General features: G+C 31.0%; 1 protein-coding gene across 2 annotated transcripts in view; it reads right to left on the bottom strand.

The window, feature by feature from the left end:
• Chd1 (chromodomain-helicase-DNA-binding protein 1) overlaps positions 1-19,157 on the bottom strand; it is a 123,621-nt gene that overhangs the window by 29,080 nt on the left and 75,384 nt on the right. For both annotated transcript variants that reach the window (XM_035371090.2, XM_035371091.2), the window contains 6 exons: positions 17,514-17,555; positions 13,533-13,675; positions 10,623-10,764; positions 10,382-10,532; positions 3,607-3,711; positions 117-218 (listed from right to left, as the gene is read on the bottom strand). In XM_035371090.2, the coding sequence (XP_035226981.1) occupies positions 117-218; positions 3,607-3,711; positions 10,382-10,532; positions 10,623-10,764; positions 13,533-13,675; positions 17,514-17,555 (685 nt within the window). The remainder of the gene's footprint in view (positions 1-116; positions 219-3,606; positions 3,712-10,381; positions 10,533-10,622; positions 10,765-13,532; positions 13,676-17,513; positions 17,556-19,157) is intronic.

Raw genomic sequence — 19,157 nt, 5'->3', positions numbered from 1 at the left:
TGAAAACTAATACTGGAGAATTATTCAAAAATTTAAAAAGAATTTAGATTATTTTCTTTCTTATAGAATCTGCCTACAGTACATACACCCCACAATTAATTTAAGCAAATACTTACAGACTTAACAGAAGCATCACTATCATCATTTTCAATAATTGCTTTGCTTAACACAACTTTGTCAGCTTTTGGTTTACGGCCTCGTTTGGTTTTAGGTATTTCCTAAATTGAAAATATTTCCAAACATTGAAAATCAGTTCATAAAATCAGGAAACAAAAATCAGTTATATTATAAAATATTTGTGAAACATTACAAAAACTTTCTTTATAATGACTACATTGCAAAGTACTTTTAAAATCAAATGAAACATGAAAATTTCACAAAATGCACTATAATACAGTACAAAGTCTTTAATCCGGACTCGTCGAGACTTCGGCGATTCTGGATTCCGTTTTTTTCCTGATTATAGATCATCAATTTAAATCTGGTAAGATGGCATGTAGAAATTATAAAATTAAAAGTATGAAACCATAATTTATGAAATGAAGAGCAATTATGATCTAAAGAGTAAAAATATAAAAAAAAGCTTAATATTTATTTGGTTACTTTATTAAATGTTTCTTTCAATGTTAAGTTGTTTAGATGCTTCCACAAAAAATTCAAGAAGTTCCTTTTCCTTTTCTCTTGTGTCATCCAATGCCATATTCCTCACATAATTTTGAGACGGATATGCCTTTATCCATTTTTTCCAGCAATTCCAGTTTTTGTTTGATGGACATCGAAACATGCTTTCGCTTTGTAGATCCTTTGGCAGCTCCAGAATCAGAAACTCTTTTTGACATAATCGAAAGTTCAAGCTTACTTTTTATAAAACTGCTCTAACAGTGTGCAAAAAATAATAAGCCGGATCCAATAAGAAGATTAAGCAACAATGCAATCTGCAACATTAACTGAAATAGATAATTAGATAATTTTAGTTTAGCTTATACAGTTTGTTATACATTAAATGTGCATGAGTAAAGGTATTATGCGCAAGCATAAACGCATTAATGTGCATAATACGTTTACGCATGCGTGCTTAATGTATAACGGCAATATAAGCCAGCCGCATAATACCTTTACGCATACATAAACGCATATTCCCATGCACAAATGCATTAATGCCTTTATGCAGGAGCAGAAAGTTTATAGCTTTGGAAGTCCGGATTAAAGACTTTGTATTGTAAATGTACTTTATAACACCCTATGGAGGGTGCATTAAGATGTCTAGACACCAGACTTCGCGAATTTCATTTCTCTTGCATTGAAATTGATGAGCTAATTTTTCTCATTCAACTCTGTTTCAAACAAACACATTTTGTTTTCCAAAATAAATATTACAAGCAAACTGAGGGATTAGCCATGCGAAGCCCTCTCAGTCCCATCCTGGCTGATATTTACATGCATTATTATGAATCAAAGTTGTTTGAAACTTTAAACTTCTCGGCATGGTTCCGCTACGTAGACGATACTTTTACCCAGTTTGAAGGTAATAAAGATGATTTAAATAAAGTTCTTTTAACAATGAATTCTATTGATCCTGCTATTCAGTTCACTTTTGAACTTGAGACTTGCAATTCTCTTCCGTTTCTCGACATTCTGGTCACACGTAACACATCCAACTTCAGTACTACGGTTTACCGTAAACCTTCATCGATTTGCCTTCCACCACACTTTAAATCATGTCATCCGACTAAACAAAAGTTAGCTTCATTTTATTCCTATGTTTTCCGTGCTCTTCAAGTTTGTTCCTCCAAACTAGCCCTTGATGAAGAACTAAAGTATTTAAAAGCAATAGCTATTGACAGGGGCTTTCCACCCAACATTATTAATCAAGCAGTTAAAAAATTCTCATCTCAACACACTAAAAGGCACACTCTTGTTTTGGGAGATTATAAAAATTCTATTGTCATTCCCTTCTTTCCATCAATTAGCTATAAAGTTGCACATATTTTACAGAAATTTAACTTTCGGGTTGTTTATTCCCCCATCAATAAAATTCAGAGTTCCATACTCAAGGACCCCATTCCAGATACGTATTCCTGGGGTATTTATAGGATTCCTTGCCAGTGGGGTTTAATTTACATTGGCCAAACTAAGAGAGTCTTAAAATTTCACGTCAAGGAACATGAGGCATATGTTAGAAAAAAGGAAACACAGAAGTCTTCTGTTGCTCAACATTGTTGGTCCGAAAATCACACTTTCAATTTTTCTGCTGCCAAAATTATTCAAAAAACATCTTCCATTGGGAAACTGGATTTTCTAGACGCTTTTTCACATTCAAAAAAAAAAAATCTTTCTGTTCTAGTTAACGATCCTAATTCCAATCCATCTTTGCCTTTGGCCTTTAAAGAAATTATGTTTTAGTTCTGGCTTGCTTATTCTTGCCCAGGCTTTCTTATGTTATCTAATCACTATTTCCAATCTTGTTCATTTGCGGTTTTGCAGCTGAGGATGGTGGTTTGGTAAAACCATCGAAACTAGTGCTGTGGAAATTTTGAAAATATAACGCTGATTTTTGTTGTTTGACTTCTGAATTAGTATTTATTTGGCGTGTTATTGTGTCTCCATTTGTTTTCTGTTTGAAACTAAGTTAAAAAAATTCTGTTTAACTATTTATATAAATAACCGTGTATAAGTCTATGAAAAAGATGAAAGTGCCTCTTTATATTTCCTATTTTATTAGTAACACTGAAGCAAGAAACCATTTTTAACTGCACTGAAACACTCCGTTTTCTGCTAACATGTTTTAAAACTTATAAAATAGTGAATAAAAATTAACTTCACAAGATAGTGATTAAAATGTTTATTTTACATCATAAATGCTAGAAAATTTCTTATTTTTTATTACAAAGATTAAAAATCTGTGAAGTTGATAGCTTTTTTTTTAAACATATGCTAACATATTTTGGGTGATGTTCAGATTTCAATACATGTGTCTACAATACTGAATGTTTACCTTCTTTGACAATTCTTAAGTGAGAACTATACTATAAACTGTAAAAAAAATTATTATTAATAAAAGCAATCGTCATTCACATAAAATAATACTACAAACAGCCTTAAAATTTTTAATAATTTCTAAAATAATAAATACTAAATGACTTTTCATAAGCAAATACATTTTCTGCTGAAAAATATTTATATATATATAAATAAGGAAACTGAAAATCAATGGTTATTATAATCAGCGATATTGAGATTGAAGCTTCTTAATTATTAAAGGTCGCTGTTTATCAGTAATTATGTTAAAAAGAATAGACTGGCCCGCCAGTTGTAAAATAAAAGACATCATCAAGTTTTTTAATGTGAGAAATGTGAAATTTAGTGAAAACCTTGTGAAATTTAGCGACAGACTACAAAGAAAACGTAATGAATGAAGGTATGATTTGAAAGTGGGTTATGATGTTCAATGAAGGAAGGGAAAATTTCTTCGATGAGAAACACAGTGGATGCCCGTTGTTGATCACCAAAGAACTGGCGTGCTGCACCAATGGAAAATCTTATTTTACAAGTATTGAATAAAAATACTGCAACAAACTTCAAATTTTTAATACAAGTAATGCATACCTGTCCTGGTTTAACCAGAGTCATTTTTTTGAGAATTTTTAGCAAATAATCGCAACGAGTTTGGAGATTCTTGACTTGAGGTTTCTGTTCTCCATCTGGTAAAATCTATAAAATAAGACAAAAAAAAATTGTGTTAGAGATAAGAAATAGGTTATTAAAAATGCATTTCTTATGCAGTGGAATTTATGTTATCCATATTAACTGCAATCATTGCTTATTTGGATAAATTGATTGTCTTTCTGTAAGCCACACGTTTTACAAAGGGGGGGGGAAGGGGGTACATTAATTTAATTGAAAATATGGAAAGATAACGATTGGCAAAATCAGAATGATATTGTCAAAGGAAATTGTTACAGAAGTTTAGTAATTGTTACACATCTTCCCACCTAACTCTAGTACACAGGCCAATGAATGCCCACCTCACCTCCTAGTTTTCTATATACTTTTGAGCAAAATAAAGATTATAATCACCCCTAGACTCTGAATCAATGAATTTTAATATATGATCTAGCATTTTAAGAGATGCTTTCTGATTTGATAATCAGCCCTTACTGTTGCTTCAGATCTTAAACCTAAAGGTGACAATGCAATTCTCTGAATGTTGCTACTGGTTAAAGTTTGACTTTTTCATCCATGAATCAATGAAAGTCTAACCCAGTTTAACACTCTGAATAATAACCCAATTTCCAACCACAGCAGGTTTAGAATAAACTCTTTATTGTTTCTGCATGAATGTATGAGACAAGCTGGAGTGTTGACTTGCCAGACATAGTCTAGCAACAACCTGGCAATAATTTCTTAGCTGATTCAAAAGTTAACAGAGATGATAATAATAAAAAGAATCTAAACCTAGGATTAATATAACTGGTATAACCTGGGAAAATATCAACAGTGGATATTTGGTGACTAATATAGAGATAAATGGCAGATGGAAGAGTTTGGAAAATTTATGATTATCTATTTTTGTCAGAGATATGAATGAGATCCCAAAGTTCTGGCAACTCTGATATTTTCAGTGTAATATTTCAATAAATTATATAATGAAATCAACAATAATATTTCATTAAACTTAATGAAATCAACAATATTTCATTAAACTACATTACTCAATCAACAATAACATTTCATTGAACTACATTACTCAATCAATAATAATATTTCATTAAATTTAATCATTCCAATAGAATTAACTTAAATTTACATTTCATGCATACTTAATATATAAATGTTATTTTTATTTAATTCAATACTGATAATAATTCTATACCATCAGGAGTACAAAGAAGTCTCCATCTTTTTTTAAATCAAATATTGGCCACTTACGGTGAAAGAACAGTATGTTATGTTTTATTCAAAGTAATCTCCATTGCTAGTCACTGCTTTTCCCCATTCTTCTGGCAGCACATGGAAACCATGTTGGAAGAATGTTTCAGGATGCTCAGACCGTGGCCTTCGAGAAACAAGGCCTTACAGCTCAGTGACGTTGAGCGTGTGACGTCATTCCAGAGAGTGCATCCCTTCTTGGGGTGAAGAGTGCACCCCTTCGTGGGATGAGGGCAACGCTGGGTCAAAGGTTGTCAGTCGCCATTGCTTCGAAAGAAGAGGTTGAACTGAAATTCTTGACCTAAAATCTTGAGATATTAACTACATTCCTGATTTTCCTGCAGCTGGATATATTAAATTTGAGGTTTTTGGCAATTTGTGAGTGGTTCCAGAAACAATATAATGCCTTACATGTGCTCAGTGCCACGATTTAACGGCAATTACAAATCTGGACCTAAAGTGCACATTTTCGCTTTTAATAATGATGCCGATCTGAAAGAAAAGTGGATCCGTGCAATAAAGCGAAAGGACTTCATTCCAACTAAAAATAGCAGGGTGAGCTTTTATTCTTATGATTTCATTGATATTCAAAGAAAAATTAAATATTTAATATGTTTAATATGTCTGTTTTTAAAGCCAAAATCATTTCCAATGAAAAACTAGTGTTAAATATAATAGTAAACAATAACTAGTGTAAAATATAAAAGTATATAATAAATCATTGCCAATGTAAATAAGCAGTATAATGAGCTTTTGTTTCCTGCAATTTGTCTTAAAGTGAATTCTATAATTTTTTTAATAAATGCATGTTGCTTCATAAATTGCATGTGAATATTTTAATGGGTAATTAAGTTCATAATACTATAGTATTATTTAATGTATAATAAATTTTACTTCATATACTGCAGATTAAATATTCAGTACAAAATTCAGTGCTTAATATAAAGCAATAATCGGGAAAATATACAAAATCTGGAACTTAAAATAGAATTTGTAATATCTAATTTATCTCGACTTTTATTTTAAAACCACTTGTCATTAAGTTTTAGAGATATGAAAGTAATAATGTTTTTCATTTAAAAATTCAAATTCATGTGCTTATAATATTTTAAGAAAACACATTACCCTTTCAACCCTTTTTTTTGTCACATTTTCAAGTTTATTCTGAAAATTGTAATTAACATTATATCTAAAAAAAATTATTAAAAAAACTTGGAAAAAAATATTGTTAAACCAGTTGTTTATAAAACATAGAACTATTTTTTAAAAAATTTCATTTTTATAAATTTGTTATTACGTTTTTTATATTAATATTTTTGCTTTAAAATAGCGTTTTTTTTGGGGGGAATTCCTTGAAAATCTAAACAAAACTGTACTTGGAATACTGTATGCTTCTGTTACAAGATGTAATGAAACATTTTGCTGTCATGATTAGAAAAAAATATCCTCATCCTGTTGATAACGCCAAATATTTAAGATTGAAAATAAAATTCGACTTATGTCTTTGATGAAAATAAAGTTAAAAAGTAAAAAACTTGGAATTGTAGAAATTGATGATTTAAGTCTTGCAGAAAACTTTATAGAACACGAAAAAAATGATAACGAAATGTCTTTAAATATATTTATATCTGATGAAGACATAGCAGCAGCTGAAAGTTATTTGCCTGTGTCCGTATATTTAGCAGGATACTGTGTTAAGAGTGTTCTTAAAAAATTACAATGCTCATTTTGTGAAGACTACCTTTCTTTAAAAGAGAATTAGCATTTGATGAAAGTTTCAGTTTTTTCAAAATGTTAGACCGTGGTAAACTCTTTTATCCGTCAAAGTATGTAGTAAATGTTGTTTTCTATAATTATATCATAATTCAAAAACTGTGTTCAGATTTCGAAAAAGAATTTTGGATAGTTTAAGATCAACAGAAAGCAGCATTTAATGTAACATCAGAATATCTAATGAAGGAACAGTTTTTAAAAAAACAAGATTGTTGTGAAAATGGGCATATGTTTGAAAAAGCTCTAAAAATGATAATTTGATCATCAACAAATGCAATGCTCAATAACTATTGTAAGAAAAGAAATGATTTGTTGCAACAACAGTCCGTTAAAGAAAAGATGACAAAAATTCAAGATAACGAGCCACTACCAAAAAAAAAAAAAAAAAAAAAAAAGAAAGAAGACTTCACACATTAGCGCAATGATAAATTTTGGAAGAGCTATAAAATATATGGTGTTTCAAATAGATGCAACAGAATAAATACTTAAAAAGATAAAATATACTGGGGGGATGAAGTGCTTGTGCAAGGGACGTCCGGTATCCTATACTGTCATTGCACTTTCCCTGATATGATATAGGCTCTACCACGTGCACTTCGGTAACGAGATGTGGGAACCTCGGCTAACTACCTTGCAAACTTAAAATGTAATTTATAATTCTGTAGTGTGTCCGTTTCAAAAAGTTATATCAAAACTCGCACATAGTTACAGGCACAACTTTCAATCTAGAGAGCCCAAAAATTAATTATTATTTTCATAAATTTTAATGTGGATATATCAAGATTTTGCTAAAGAGTAATTCAGATAATAGTAAGAATTCATATCTTAATCAAAATATTATTTAATAAAGACAGCCGACAAAACTAAAGTAATTTTCTGTGAAAGTTTAAAATAGATTTTTGGTTTTGATTCTATAATAATTCAATTTGATTCTATTCTATAAGAATATTGCTCACTGTAAGTTTAATAATTATTCTTATGAACAGGATTTTTTCAGTAACACCATTTAAAAATAATGCTGGCATTAAAAATTATCATAAAAAATTACATTTTAAATTATTTATACCAATAAATAAATGATGAACTATGCCTTTTTTAATATTTAGTTTATTGTAAAAGACCTTTTTTACACTAGATTTTGTTTTTAAAAAATAAATGTAATAACCGAAAATGCTCGTTCTTTTATCTTATCGCCATACTGACAAAATTATGTACTACTTAGAAAAGGCTGTAAAGAAAAATCGGGTTCTTTTAAAATGCTCTTTTTATTCATAGTTTTCATTTTTAACTATAAATGAAAAATAATGTGCAGTATTTTCAGTTCGAAAGCATAACATTTTTGCATTATAGCGTTTAAGTGTTGAAAAGTTTATCCAAACTATAGAAAGTAAAATGGGATTGAAATAAATAATTATTGATCACCCAGATGAAAATTTTTATCAAGCGTTAAGAAAAATAAGCTCAGATACCTGAAGTCTTCAAGCATGATATTTAATTAAATGCTAAGATAGTATCACTTATTTAATAATTTCCTGTTTACTTTACATCGGAATAACATAAAATTGGCTTTTACTAATAAATAAACGCGTTGTGGAATCGCTCGCTTTCAGTGGAGAAGAAAGGTTTCTTCGCACTCCATACGGTGACGTCACGAGAGAGCTGGACGGCCTTGTTTCTCGAAGGCCACGCTCAGACAGGCCATGATTCATCATCAATCGAAACAAGTAATAATCAGGAGCAATGTCTGGTGATTACTGTGGAAGGGGGTAAAATTCTCATTTGAGTGTTTCCAAGTACATTTCGACTGGTGCTGCAACGTGTAGTTGAGCATTATCATGCAGGAGAATAATTTTGTCATGTCTGGAGTAGTAGTGAGTATATATATATATTTTTGAAGGGCTTTGCTTAATGTCATCAACTGTTTTGATACAGAGCCCCAGCGATGTTTCCATTTGGTTTGAGCAATTCATAAATACATGACACTAAATTGATCCCACCATTTATACGAATTTTTCCATGAATATTCTGCTTGACTGTTGATGTTGAAGCTGCTATATAAATAAATCAAATTATACCTTTATCACAGGGATAACAGCATTTATTAGGAGAATGGAAAGGTCATACAACAGTGATAAACATTACAATGACTCATACATAACTGAAGTTTTAAAGTTGCAAATTGCCCAAAAACATAGATTACGTCATTTAACACTCTGAGAGGCGAACACAAGCTAATAAAAAAAAGAAATAAAGCTAATAAAGAAATCGCATTAATCATTGAATCTCCAGACATTAGGCGGTATTAAAATAACAAGAGAAGCAAGGCTAGGTGGTCCCCATAATTCCTTCTTTGGGGTATTGTAGTGGATCCATTTTTCATTATCAGTAACTACATGATGCAAAAGGCCTTTTTGTTTATGCCTGGTAAGCGACATTTCAAGTGTAAATGTAAAAAAATGGTGCTCAACGTTTCTTGGCTTCAATTCAAAGAGAACTCAATTTTTTTAGAACTTTTGAATCATTCCTAATGATTTTAAACAATGCTGAAATTGCTTGCCAAGTCACTTTGGCATGAATCTTCATTGAATAATACTTTCTATTTCACTTTCATCATTCTACTCTTTGCATACGACATTCAATCAGCTGAAAACTCAACATTTTTGCATGAAAAAATGTATGATGTTGCTATAATAATGCTAATATTTCAAGAATATTTCAAGCAAATATGACCAACCTTATGATTTGACTTTTTACATCAGACAATTTAAACCCTATACTCGTGGCGATTTTTTTTCCAAACAGTGGAGACTTATTTGAACTCTCAATAAAATGCAAATTCTAACTTCTTATTCTAGAAACATATTATTTGATTTGGCACTTTTCTGTTTCACTGGCACAAATCTCGCCCAAGCAGACTTTGTTGGCGACAACATACAGCATACACATAAAAAATGTTAACAAATGTTAATTCTAAGAATTTTTTATTTTGAAGGCATAAACATTTTAATATGGTTTAAAATTTTGTAAAAAGCCAATACATACGTATAAAGGTATTAATTTAAGAATTTACTATGCTTTCATGGTTCAAAATTCCGATTCACCGGTTCGTATCACGTGATCCCATCTTACGTAAACTACGCTACAAAAATCTAATTCTCTCAGTAATTATCTACATTAATTTCAAGTTAAATCTTAATTTGGAATACAAGTTTAAATGGAAGAATTATTTCAATTCGCAAGAGTAGCTTACTCAGAAATTACGTAAAATCACAGTGCTTTACTTCGCTAGTGCATTCTCATTAAAATTGATGAATTTAACTCTTGATTTTGCCTTTTCTATATTTTCGCCTTTGGGTGAGCGGTGTGATTGCATTCTAATTGATTTAATTACTACAAATTGTCTTAGGGGCTAAAATTTAACTATCTTGCAAAAATTCTATGTAATTGTATGCCAGCATTAAAAGAAACAATCAATCTGATAAGAAATGGCTGTGACTTGTTTTGAAACTGAGGTGTAAAAGGTTACCAGCGAAGATATTCCGTTTAGCATCAGTCGTTACATTATTGGCAATTTTATAGTTTGTGCCGGCAAAACGGAAAAGAACCTTTGATTTATTTAAATCAATAATAAAATCTGCTTACTTATAACAATGGACAAAAATGAGTATATAATAAATACCTTATCACCTAATTCGAGCCCTGGGTCCATTTTAATTGATTCCCAATTTCCCATGCCATATTCATATATACCTCGAAGAAGTTTAGAATCATCTTCAATAGTCCAAGGTACATCAAAGTGCGCATCTTTGCAGTGTTCTTTCAAAATCCATCTGTAAAGAAAAAATCAAATTACATGGTTGATCATATGCTTTGAAGATAGAGTTTAATAATAGTAATAATAATAATACTAAAAATATTACTTTTTCCTTTCCTCAGGATCAGAAGGCAGAATAATATCAAGTGGCTCCAGCTCACTTTCACATGAGAATATTGTTTTTGCATTCACAGAAACACCTCCAACTTTAAATGTTGGGCCACGTTCTCTTCCCCGTTTCTTCACAACTACAAATATATACGAAAAGCAAATTCAATTCTGTTTGTTGAATATGGTGTAGAACATAAGAGTTATCTGCCTGATAAAAAGGAGTGCCTTCCCAGAAGACTAAACAGCATGTTGATTCATATTTATATTACATATGGGAAAAACAAGAAAATATCCATGCAGCTAAACTATTCTCTATTGAATTCAGATAAAACTGGGTCCAAAAGGACACAGCCCCCCCAAAAAAATTGTTTTTATTCTTTACCTTAAAAAAATTTAATTTCTGACCCTGTATGAAATATCTACATATATTAAATTTTATCTGCAATGAATGAAAGCAATTAAGTTACTACATAAATTTGTGTTTGGTCAAGAAGGCGAATGTGCAAATCGCAAATGACTTCGTGAAAGCGCAGGGTCTAGATAGTTCTTTTCACACTGCCGAAGTTAAGGAATATTTATTAAAAATTTTCACTTTGATAGATCTAATTTCAATTCTTCATGTTCTGAATTTAGAATATGGCATTTCCACTGATGAATGTTATATTACAATTGTGAATGCTTTAACTAATTTCGATTTGTTATTAGATACTACTATTTCCGATTCCGATTCTGACAATGAGGTAGAAAACCCAGAACAAAAATTAATTCCCGAAAACGAAACAGAGTCTGTCACTATACAGTCAATTAATTATTCGAATTTGGTAGCTAGCCAAAACGTGCAGACTTCCAGCCCTGGTATTTGTTTACATAAACATCGAATAAATAATACACCTGAAATGTCATCGATGGTAAATGAACAACAATTCAGTATAACTTTCCCTAATTTATACAATTGTATTAAACCTTTTGACGGTTCTTCTAATAATTTAATTGAATCTTTTTTAAATGACCTAGAAGAATTATTTCAGCTGAATAGCATTACGAATGATGTTCACAAGATTATATTCACCAAAAAACGCTTATCAGGCTCTGCTAAAACTTTTGTATATTCTTTACATGGTGTCAAAACTTCTACTGCGTTAAAAGAATATTTGTTAGAAAAATTTTCCAAGCTTAACAGTGCAGATTTGAATAAATTCATGTTTAAAAGGTGTTTAAAGCCAAATGAATCCTCACTCATTATTGTATTGCTATAAGAGAAATTGGTTCTAGAGGTCAAACTGATATATCTTCTATTTTTGTTTATGTGATAAATGGTATTCCAGAAAACCCTAACAAAATATTATTATACGGTTGTAAAACTGTAAGTTAATTCAAAGATATGTTAAAAATTTATGAAAAGCTTGTATCTGCTTCCAAACATATTAAATTTTCTAGTGATATGAAATTTAAACAAAATAATTCTCATCACTCGGAAAACAAAATCTCTCAGAAGGCTACCCAACATATACAATTGTGCTTGCTACAATTGTGAACCTAAAGGCCATAAAAGTTCTGATTGTTCTCATAAACAACCTAAATGTTTTTCATGCAATTCATTTGGCCATAAATTGTCTACTTGTACTCAGAAAGCAAGTCTTGCATCACCTCCATCGTCACAGAAATCAGAGACAGTTCTCAATCAAGTTTTCGTACAGTCACACCCCCTACAATCTATGATGATTCACACTGGCAGTCAAGCTACTATATAGTCAACACATAAAAAAATTGGTTCTCCAGCACTTCAAAAATCTTCTATAACATTATCAGGACTTGGTGATTGCATTGTAGAGCCAATAGGATATTTCACAGGTTGTTTCAAAATTCAAAACACAAATTTCAAAACTGGCATTCATGTTAATGACGATAATCTACTATCTGTAGATACAATTATTGGAAGTGATTGTATCCACCAAGCTGAATTTTCTATAGGAAAACATGGTATTAAACTAATAGAAGCAGAAACTTCTGAACATAATTTTCTAATTAATATTGTAAATGGTTTCAATGAACCTGATTCTCCTGATCTTACCAATCCAAATCATCACTTACAAATCAAACACCTAGTTTCTGCTTACAAACCCAATAAAACCAAAACAACCGATTTGCGAATGTCTTTGATTTTAATGGATGAAATCCCTGTTAGTCAATGTCCATAGCCGAACCATTATCCATAGCCGAACAACGTACTGTAGAAGCTCAAATTCAGTACTGGCTGAACGAATAATCAAACCTAGTTGTTCTGATTTTGCTGTCCCTCTTGTCCTCTACAAAAAGCAAAATGGATCTTACAGACTAGGTATAGCTTACTGATGTCTTAACAAGAAAACAGTGAAAGCCAAATTTCCTCTACCCCTCACAGAGCAAATTATTGATAATTTATAGAATTCTAAAGTCTTTACACATCTTGACTTGAAAAACGGCTTTTTTCATGTTCCCACAAATCCCCAAAGCACCAAATATACTGCATTTGTTACTCATGAAGGTTAGTATGAATTCCTTACAGTCCCCTTTGGACTGTGAAACTCTTCTAGTGTTTTTCAAAGATTTATCGATAAATTTATGACAATAAAAGTCCCCCCAGCATGGGTGCTTGTACTCAGAACTTGTACTACTTTTGAAGGTTTTTTAAAAAATATATTTTTAATAAATTTGCAGTGGTCTTTAAATTAAAATATTAGCTTGTTGGTTAATAACTAAATTTTTTGGTGCACAAAAGGATCTAAAGCTACAGAATACAATTTTTTCAGTGATTGATTTTGCTCCTGAAGACAGACTTAAATCAGTCACTCTCAAAAACAGCAGTTTTACAGAAAATCCATGCTAGTGCAGTTTAAAATATTTTTCGAAGTTGATTAATACATACCAGGTTCTTCATCCTTAACCTCCTTTTTATCTTTTTGTTCTTTCATTGCGTTTTCTACACCTGTTCTAATTAATTCACCCAATTTTTTCAGGTCAGCAAGAGGTTTTTCTTGAAGTTCAGCATCCATGGCAATGGCTTCTAATCTAGAAAATACAAAACATATTTTTCATTCTGATTTCATCAACTAATAAAAAAAAATATTAAGACAAAAAATCATTACAATTAAAAATTTAAAGCAGTCTTTTAATTAACTAAAACGATCCTACAAAACTCTAATAATTGGTTTTAAATAGATTTAAAATTACCTAGAGTGATTTATGTATTATACTACTAAAACTATTTTTTTTAAAATTAAAAATTTTTCCGATCTGCACAGCATACAAATATGGAGATCTATAGAATCAATACATCTATAGAAAAATAAATAAACATAATATAGGGAAAAAATACCTCTCATGCTTTTTATTAAAAACATGTAGTGAAAAGTTTTCTTTGTCAGCAATAACCAACAAAAACAAAATGGATGAAATTCAGGTAGAAAAGGTCTGAAGGTAGGGGGGAAAATGCTGTAGCAAAATACTGTAATATGAAACAAAATATGGATAGATAAAATATAAAACAGACTTGAGAATTGGTTTTTCAAAATTATTGGGTCAGTCCATAAATTCGTACGTATTTTTTGGTAAAATTTTAAATAATATAAAACACAATTTAATATTTTAATCAATTGTATTTTTCCCTCCACTATCTACAATGTCTCGCCATCTTACAGGCAGCTTTTTTATGCCATTGCTGTAGAAAGACTCTGGTTTTGATGCAAAAACACTTGAAAGTTTATTGTGTACATTCTGTTTAGAATTTAATTTTTTCCCCAGTAAAAAAATTTTGTAAGGCACGAAACAAGTGAAAATTACTTGAGGCAATATCTGAGGAGTAAGCAGGATGTGGCAAAAGCTCCCAATTAAATTCATTAATTTTTTGCAGCATTGTTTGAGCCATATGTGGTCTAGCATTATTATGATGAAACACTTTCTTGATATTCACCAATCGTTGGTGTTTTTTTTTTTTTTTTTATTATCAATTCTGAGTTTAGACAGCAAAGGTTTTCACTATAAACTTCTGAATTAATTGCTTGCTTTGGTTCTAACAGTTCAAAACGTCCTGAACGGGATTCATCATCAATGCTGCTTTTTCCAACATTAAAATTTTTAAACCATTTCTGGGAAGTCCTTACACTAATAGTGTGTTCACTATGTACACTATTAATTTTTATCGCTGCAAACCTGGCAGATTCACCGCATGAAAATAAAAAAATGTACCACAGCACGTTTGTACTGATTATCTACATTCATCTTCTATGGGTACTAAAATGCGTTCGATATTTACGAAAGTTGGTGATGAACTGAATAATATGTTAGTCAAACAATGACAAGATTCAACAGGTTCAAAATGGTATTGTTTTAGTAAATGCGTCATAGTGAATTCCACACATACCTTAATACGCACAAACTTATGGACTGACCCGATACATCTACATCCATTTTCTAATTGTTGAAAAGTATCATTTCATTTTTCTTTACTTTTTGAGGTATATTTTAAAAGTTCCAAATAATTTAGTGATTAGTTTTGCAATTATAAGATTGTTCAAGAATTTAAGGGATTCCCCTTTATCCTAATACTGCTATCACATACGATATTTGTTGCCGGACCAAAACGTTTAAAGGAACAGTTCTGAGAATCACTCTTTCGCAAAATCAGGTTACCATCTTCACTTAGTAAAATGGCTGAAAGTCAAACAAGAATCAGTTATCACTCAGATTGGAGAAAATGATATTTGCTTCTTCATGTTTTGTATTGCTTACACTCTTCATTTTAAATTTTATTGTTAGTTATGAAAGATAATAGAAAGGTGATTGCTATCAAGTTAATCACTTTGATCTGAACTCTGGCACTTCAAGTAACAGATAAACACACTTCTGCTATAACAATCAATTACATCAGTAATAGACAAATTCTGTATAAACTAAGACTAGTTTAAAATGTATGCTGGATAAGCCTATTTATCAGACATTACTTATGTGTATTTTCTGATGTCTGCATTCCAATGAAAATTTGTGACCTGGTGAAAGCATTTTCTTGACTAACTTTATGGCTCATAATTACTGTTCTGCCCATAAATATAAACAAACAGGGGAAAAAAAAGAGAGAGAGAGAGAGAGAGAGACCTTCTTTGACAAAAATCTATATGGCTGAAATTAACATCCTCACATTTAGCAGATACTATTTAGCAAAATGAAAATTAAATAAAGCATATGAATACATGAGCAATCAAACATGTGCAAGTTATTCACTGTCCCATAGAACACTCAGTAATATACATAAAACATTAATTATACCAACTCTAGAAATTAGGAGATGCACATCACGAGTTTGTTTTATGTGATTACGGCAAAGCCTCGAGGGATCCCTTTGTAGAAGATTTTTTAAAACTGGGTCGTATACCAGTTACAGATGGGGAAAACCCAAGAAAACGCCCATGTAGCCAGCCCATTCGCGGCATTCTAACCTCAGACAGAACTACCAGTGTTTAACGACGCTTCAGCCACTAGTAGGCCAATGCACATAATTGGCAAGTACAATTAATTATGTAAACACACATGAAGGTGATAATCAGTTGTGTACTGCTTTAAGTAATCAAATGTTATAAATGCACAGCTGTTACACACACTTCTTATTATTTATTGGCCACGTTTATATTACGTAGATCATACATATAATGTTATTATGAATTAACCCAAAAACAAAATGTGTACACCCTTTGGTATTCAAATGCTCATCAATTATTTTTCAAATGATTATTACATATCCATAGCAATTTGCCAAAGACTGACTGATGACTACAGTTGCTGGCAATTACTTGATCGTTATATGAATTAGAAGTAACTTAAAATAAACTTTTTGGCTGTATTCATTTTTGTATTCGTACACTGCTGGCCACCGTAAATGCAACACCCTGAAGGAAGCATGCAAATAACATGAAATTTACAGCATGCATTAGCAAAGGCGAGATATGCAAATTAGAATTTCAGTGTAGACGCATATCACGCGCGCCTATGGCACCACTTCAAAGCGTTATTTAAGGCTTGTAGTTTTTGACGATTTCAAGTTCGGCAATTGTGTTTTTCTTGTGTAAAAAAAAAAAAAAAAAAAAAAAAACCACCGATCAATTATGCCTTGTAGAAACAGCGATCATCGTTTGATCAAGTATCTGAGTTTGACAGAGGAAGGATAGTGGCCTACCGAGAATGTGGATTATCTTTCAGGGAAATCGGTAGTTGTGTTGGACGAAACCAAACAACTGTAATGCAGATATGTGACAGTTGGATGCAGGAGGGTATGATGGACCAACGTGTTCGATCGCATCCACCTCACGTGATGACAGGAACATTGTGCGCATGGCAGTGACGGATCGCTCAGTCACATCACGAACCATAGCACAGCACATTCAGTCTGTAACGCATCATCCAGTGTCTGCGTATACCATCCGACGCCATTTACAGCAGAGTGGTCTATCCGCAAGACCTCCTCAAAAAAAAAAAAAAAAAAGTTTTTCACAATACATAAAAATCGCAATAAAATAAGGCATTAAAAAGTACCTCAGAGGTTATATTCCCCCCATTATCACTTGTGGACTTTTAAAGAAATTTTAAATCAATGATTAAATAAAAAAATAATGACCAAATTAAATAATGATTATAATGACTAAATAAAAAAAAAAGTCATATATGAACTGAAATTGCAATACACAGTATGGACATTTTTTATTGCTCTCTCTCTTTTGCCATAATAATAAAGAAAAACAATACCCCCACATATATTTTGAGGCTTTAATTTTTAACATGAAAGGCAATTCTTAATTTACAATACGATTAAAGCAATGATGGGGAGACATACATGGAGAAGAGGGGGAAAAAAACGAACCTTTTCAAAGGTGCAGAAAACTTCTTATAGCTCTTAATAAACCTACAAAATGAGAAAAACAAAAGATTATATATATACATAAAACAATAAAAAAAGTAAATCAAATTCCTTTCCAAATTTATTAAATTTTCAATAGTCCCTAATTCTACATTTAAATTTGGTTATTTCCCTTTCCTATTCTAAAAGCAATAATTGCTCATAAAATAAATCTCTCTTAACAGTGTCATTTCAAAATCAATGCTTCTCACATGATTCTTACATAAAGCTAATGGCACTTCAGCCAATAACAATTTTGAATTTGAAAATCAAAACTCAAAATTAACAAAGCCGAATGAAGCTGAAATGAGTCTTTATCCTGATCACAGGGCATTACTTTTCTCTTGCCAATTTGAAAATTTGTAGCCAATGGTAGCTCCTTCCTCCATCAAAATTCATTTTTATACAGAAGTTGAAAAGGCCCAAATGTGATCATGAATGGGTACACATATTTCATTCATTAAATTGCATAATTCATGTAAAAATGTGTTTCTCAATATAAAAAAGTGTTAAATTGGCTACTACGATGTCTCGCATCTTTTATGCATATTCATTCTATCCTCATCTACTTATGTTGTTATTAAAAATGATGTCATGACACACACACATAACACAACATCTAATAAAACAGAATAATAACAAATAAATAATAATAATAAATTAGATAATTACTATAAGACATATATGCTTCTAATAATTCAAAATTCAGAGCTTATGATTTTTCTTGGATTAATTAAAATTTTTTAAAAATAAAACACTACGTTTTAGAGATATACAATTAGTTTTAAATGGGTCAAGATGAAAATACAACATACACATGAATTTTAATGTGAAAAAAATATTATAATTTCCTGTTAGTATCATTTTTATTTTCAATGCTCGTCATTAATGCTGAAAATGAAAACTAATTTAGCTGAGATATCCAACAGAATACTACTGAGCTTTGCTAACACTAATGAGTTTAATAATCCTTGCATAAATATGGATATTTTGCATACAATTTATCTCCTTAAAGAAGGACTAGAGACAGAAGCAGTCAAAATGTACATAGGTTTTCAGTAAAAAACTAATGTAAAATTTGAATTTGAATTTTGACTAATTAAAAAACAAATCCCCCCCCCAATCCCTCCTGATAAGATTTTATATGACAAAATATTCCAAATACTTAACAAAAGATTTGTACTTTAATGCATTTTCTTCCCAAAAGAAAATAATTGAAAATTTGAAACTGATTTTAGGTTTTATTCCAGATCCAAATGTCATTTCACCTTGTTATACAAAAACTTATCTATTGGGCCATATAAAAAGTCTCCACACTTTTTGGGCCCATTTTTGAACAAAAGTTTTCTTTAAAAATTAAAAAGTACATATTTGACATTTTTCGGGTAGCTTCATAATTCCATCAGTGTAGAACTTCTGTGGTTTATTGTTGAAAAATTTGGCCAAGTGATTTTCAGCAGTGCTTCAGTTGGCCAATTTTTTATAAAGAGAGTTTTGCAGAGACTGAAACAAATGGTAGTCAGATAATGCAAGGTCCAGGCTATATGGTGGATGAATTTTACTGAATAATGCAAAACTATAAAACCAGCAAGAAATGGATCAAAAAAA

Source organism: Stegodyphus dumicola, chromosome 6 (genome assembly GCF_044657685.1).
Source record: "Stegodyphus dumicola isolate Sdum_Otavi_A_Nest chromosome 6, ASM4465768v1".
In the NCBI taxonomy this organism is placed as follows: domain Eukaryota; kingdom Metazoa; phylum Arthropoda; class Arachnida; order Araneae; family Eresidae; genus Stegodyphus; species Stegodyphus dumicola.
The sequence above is the reverse complement of the archived record's forward strand: the minus strand, read 5'-3'. Positions and strand labels throughout refer to the sequence as shown.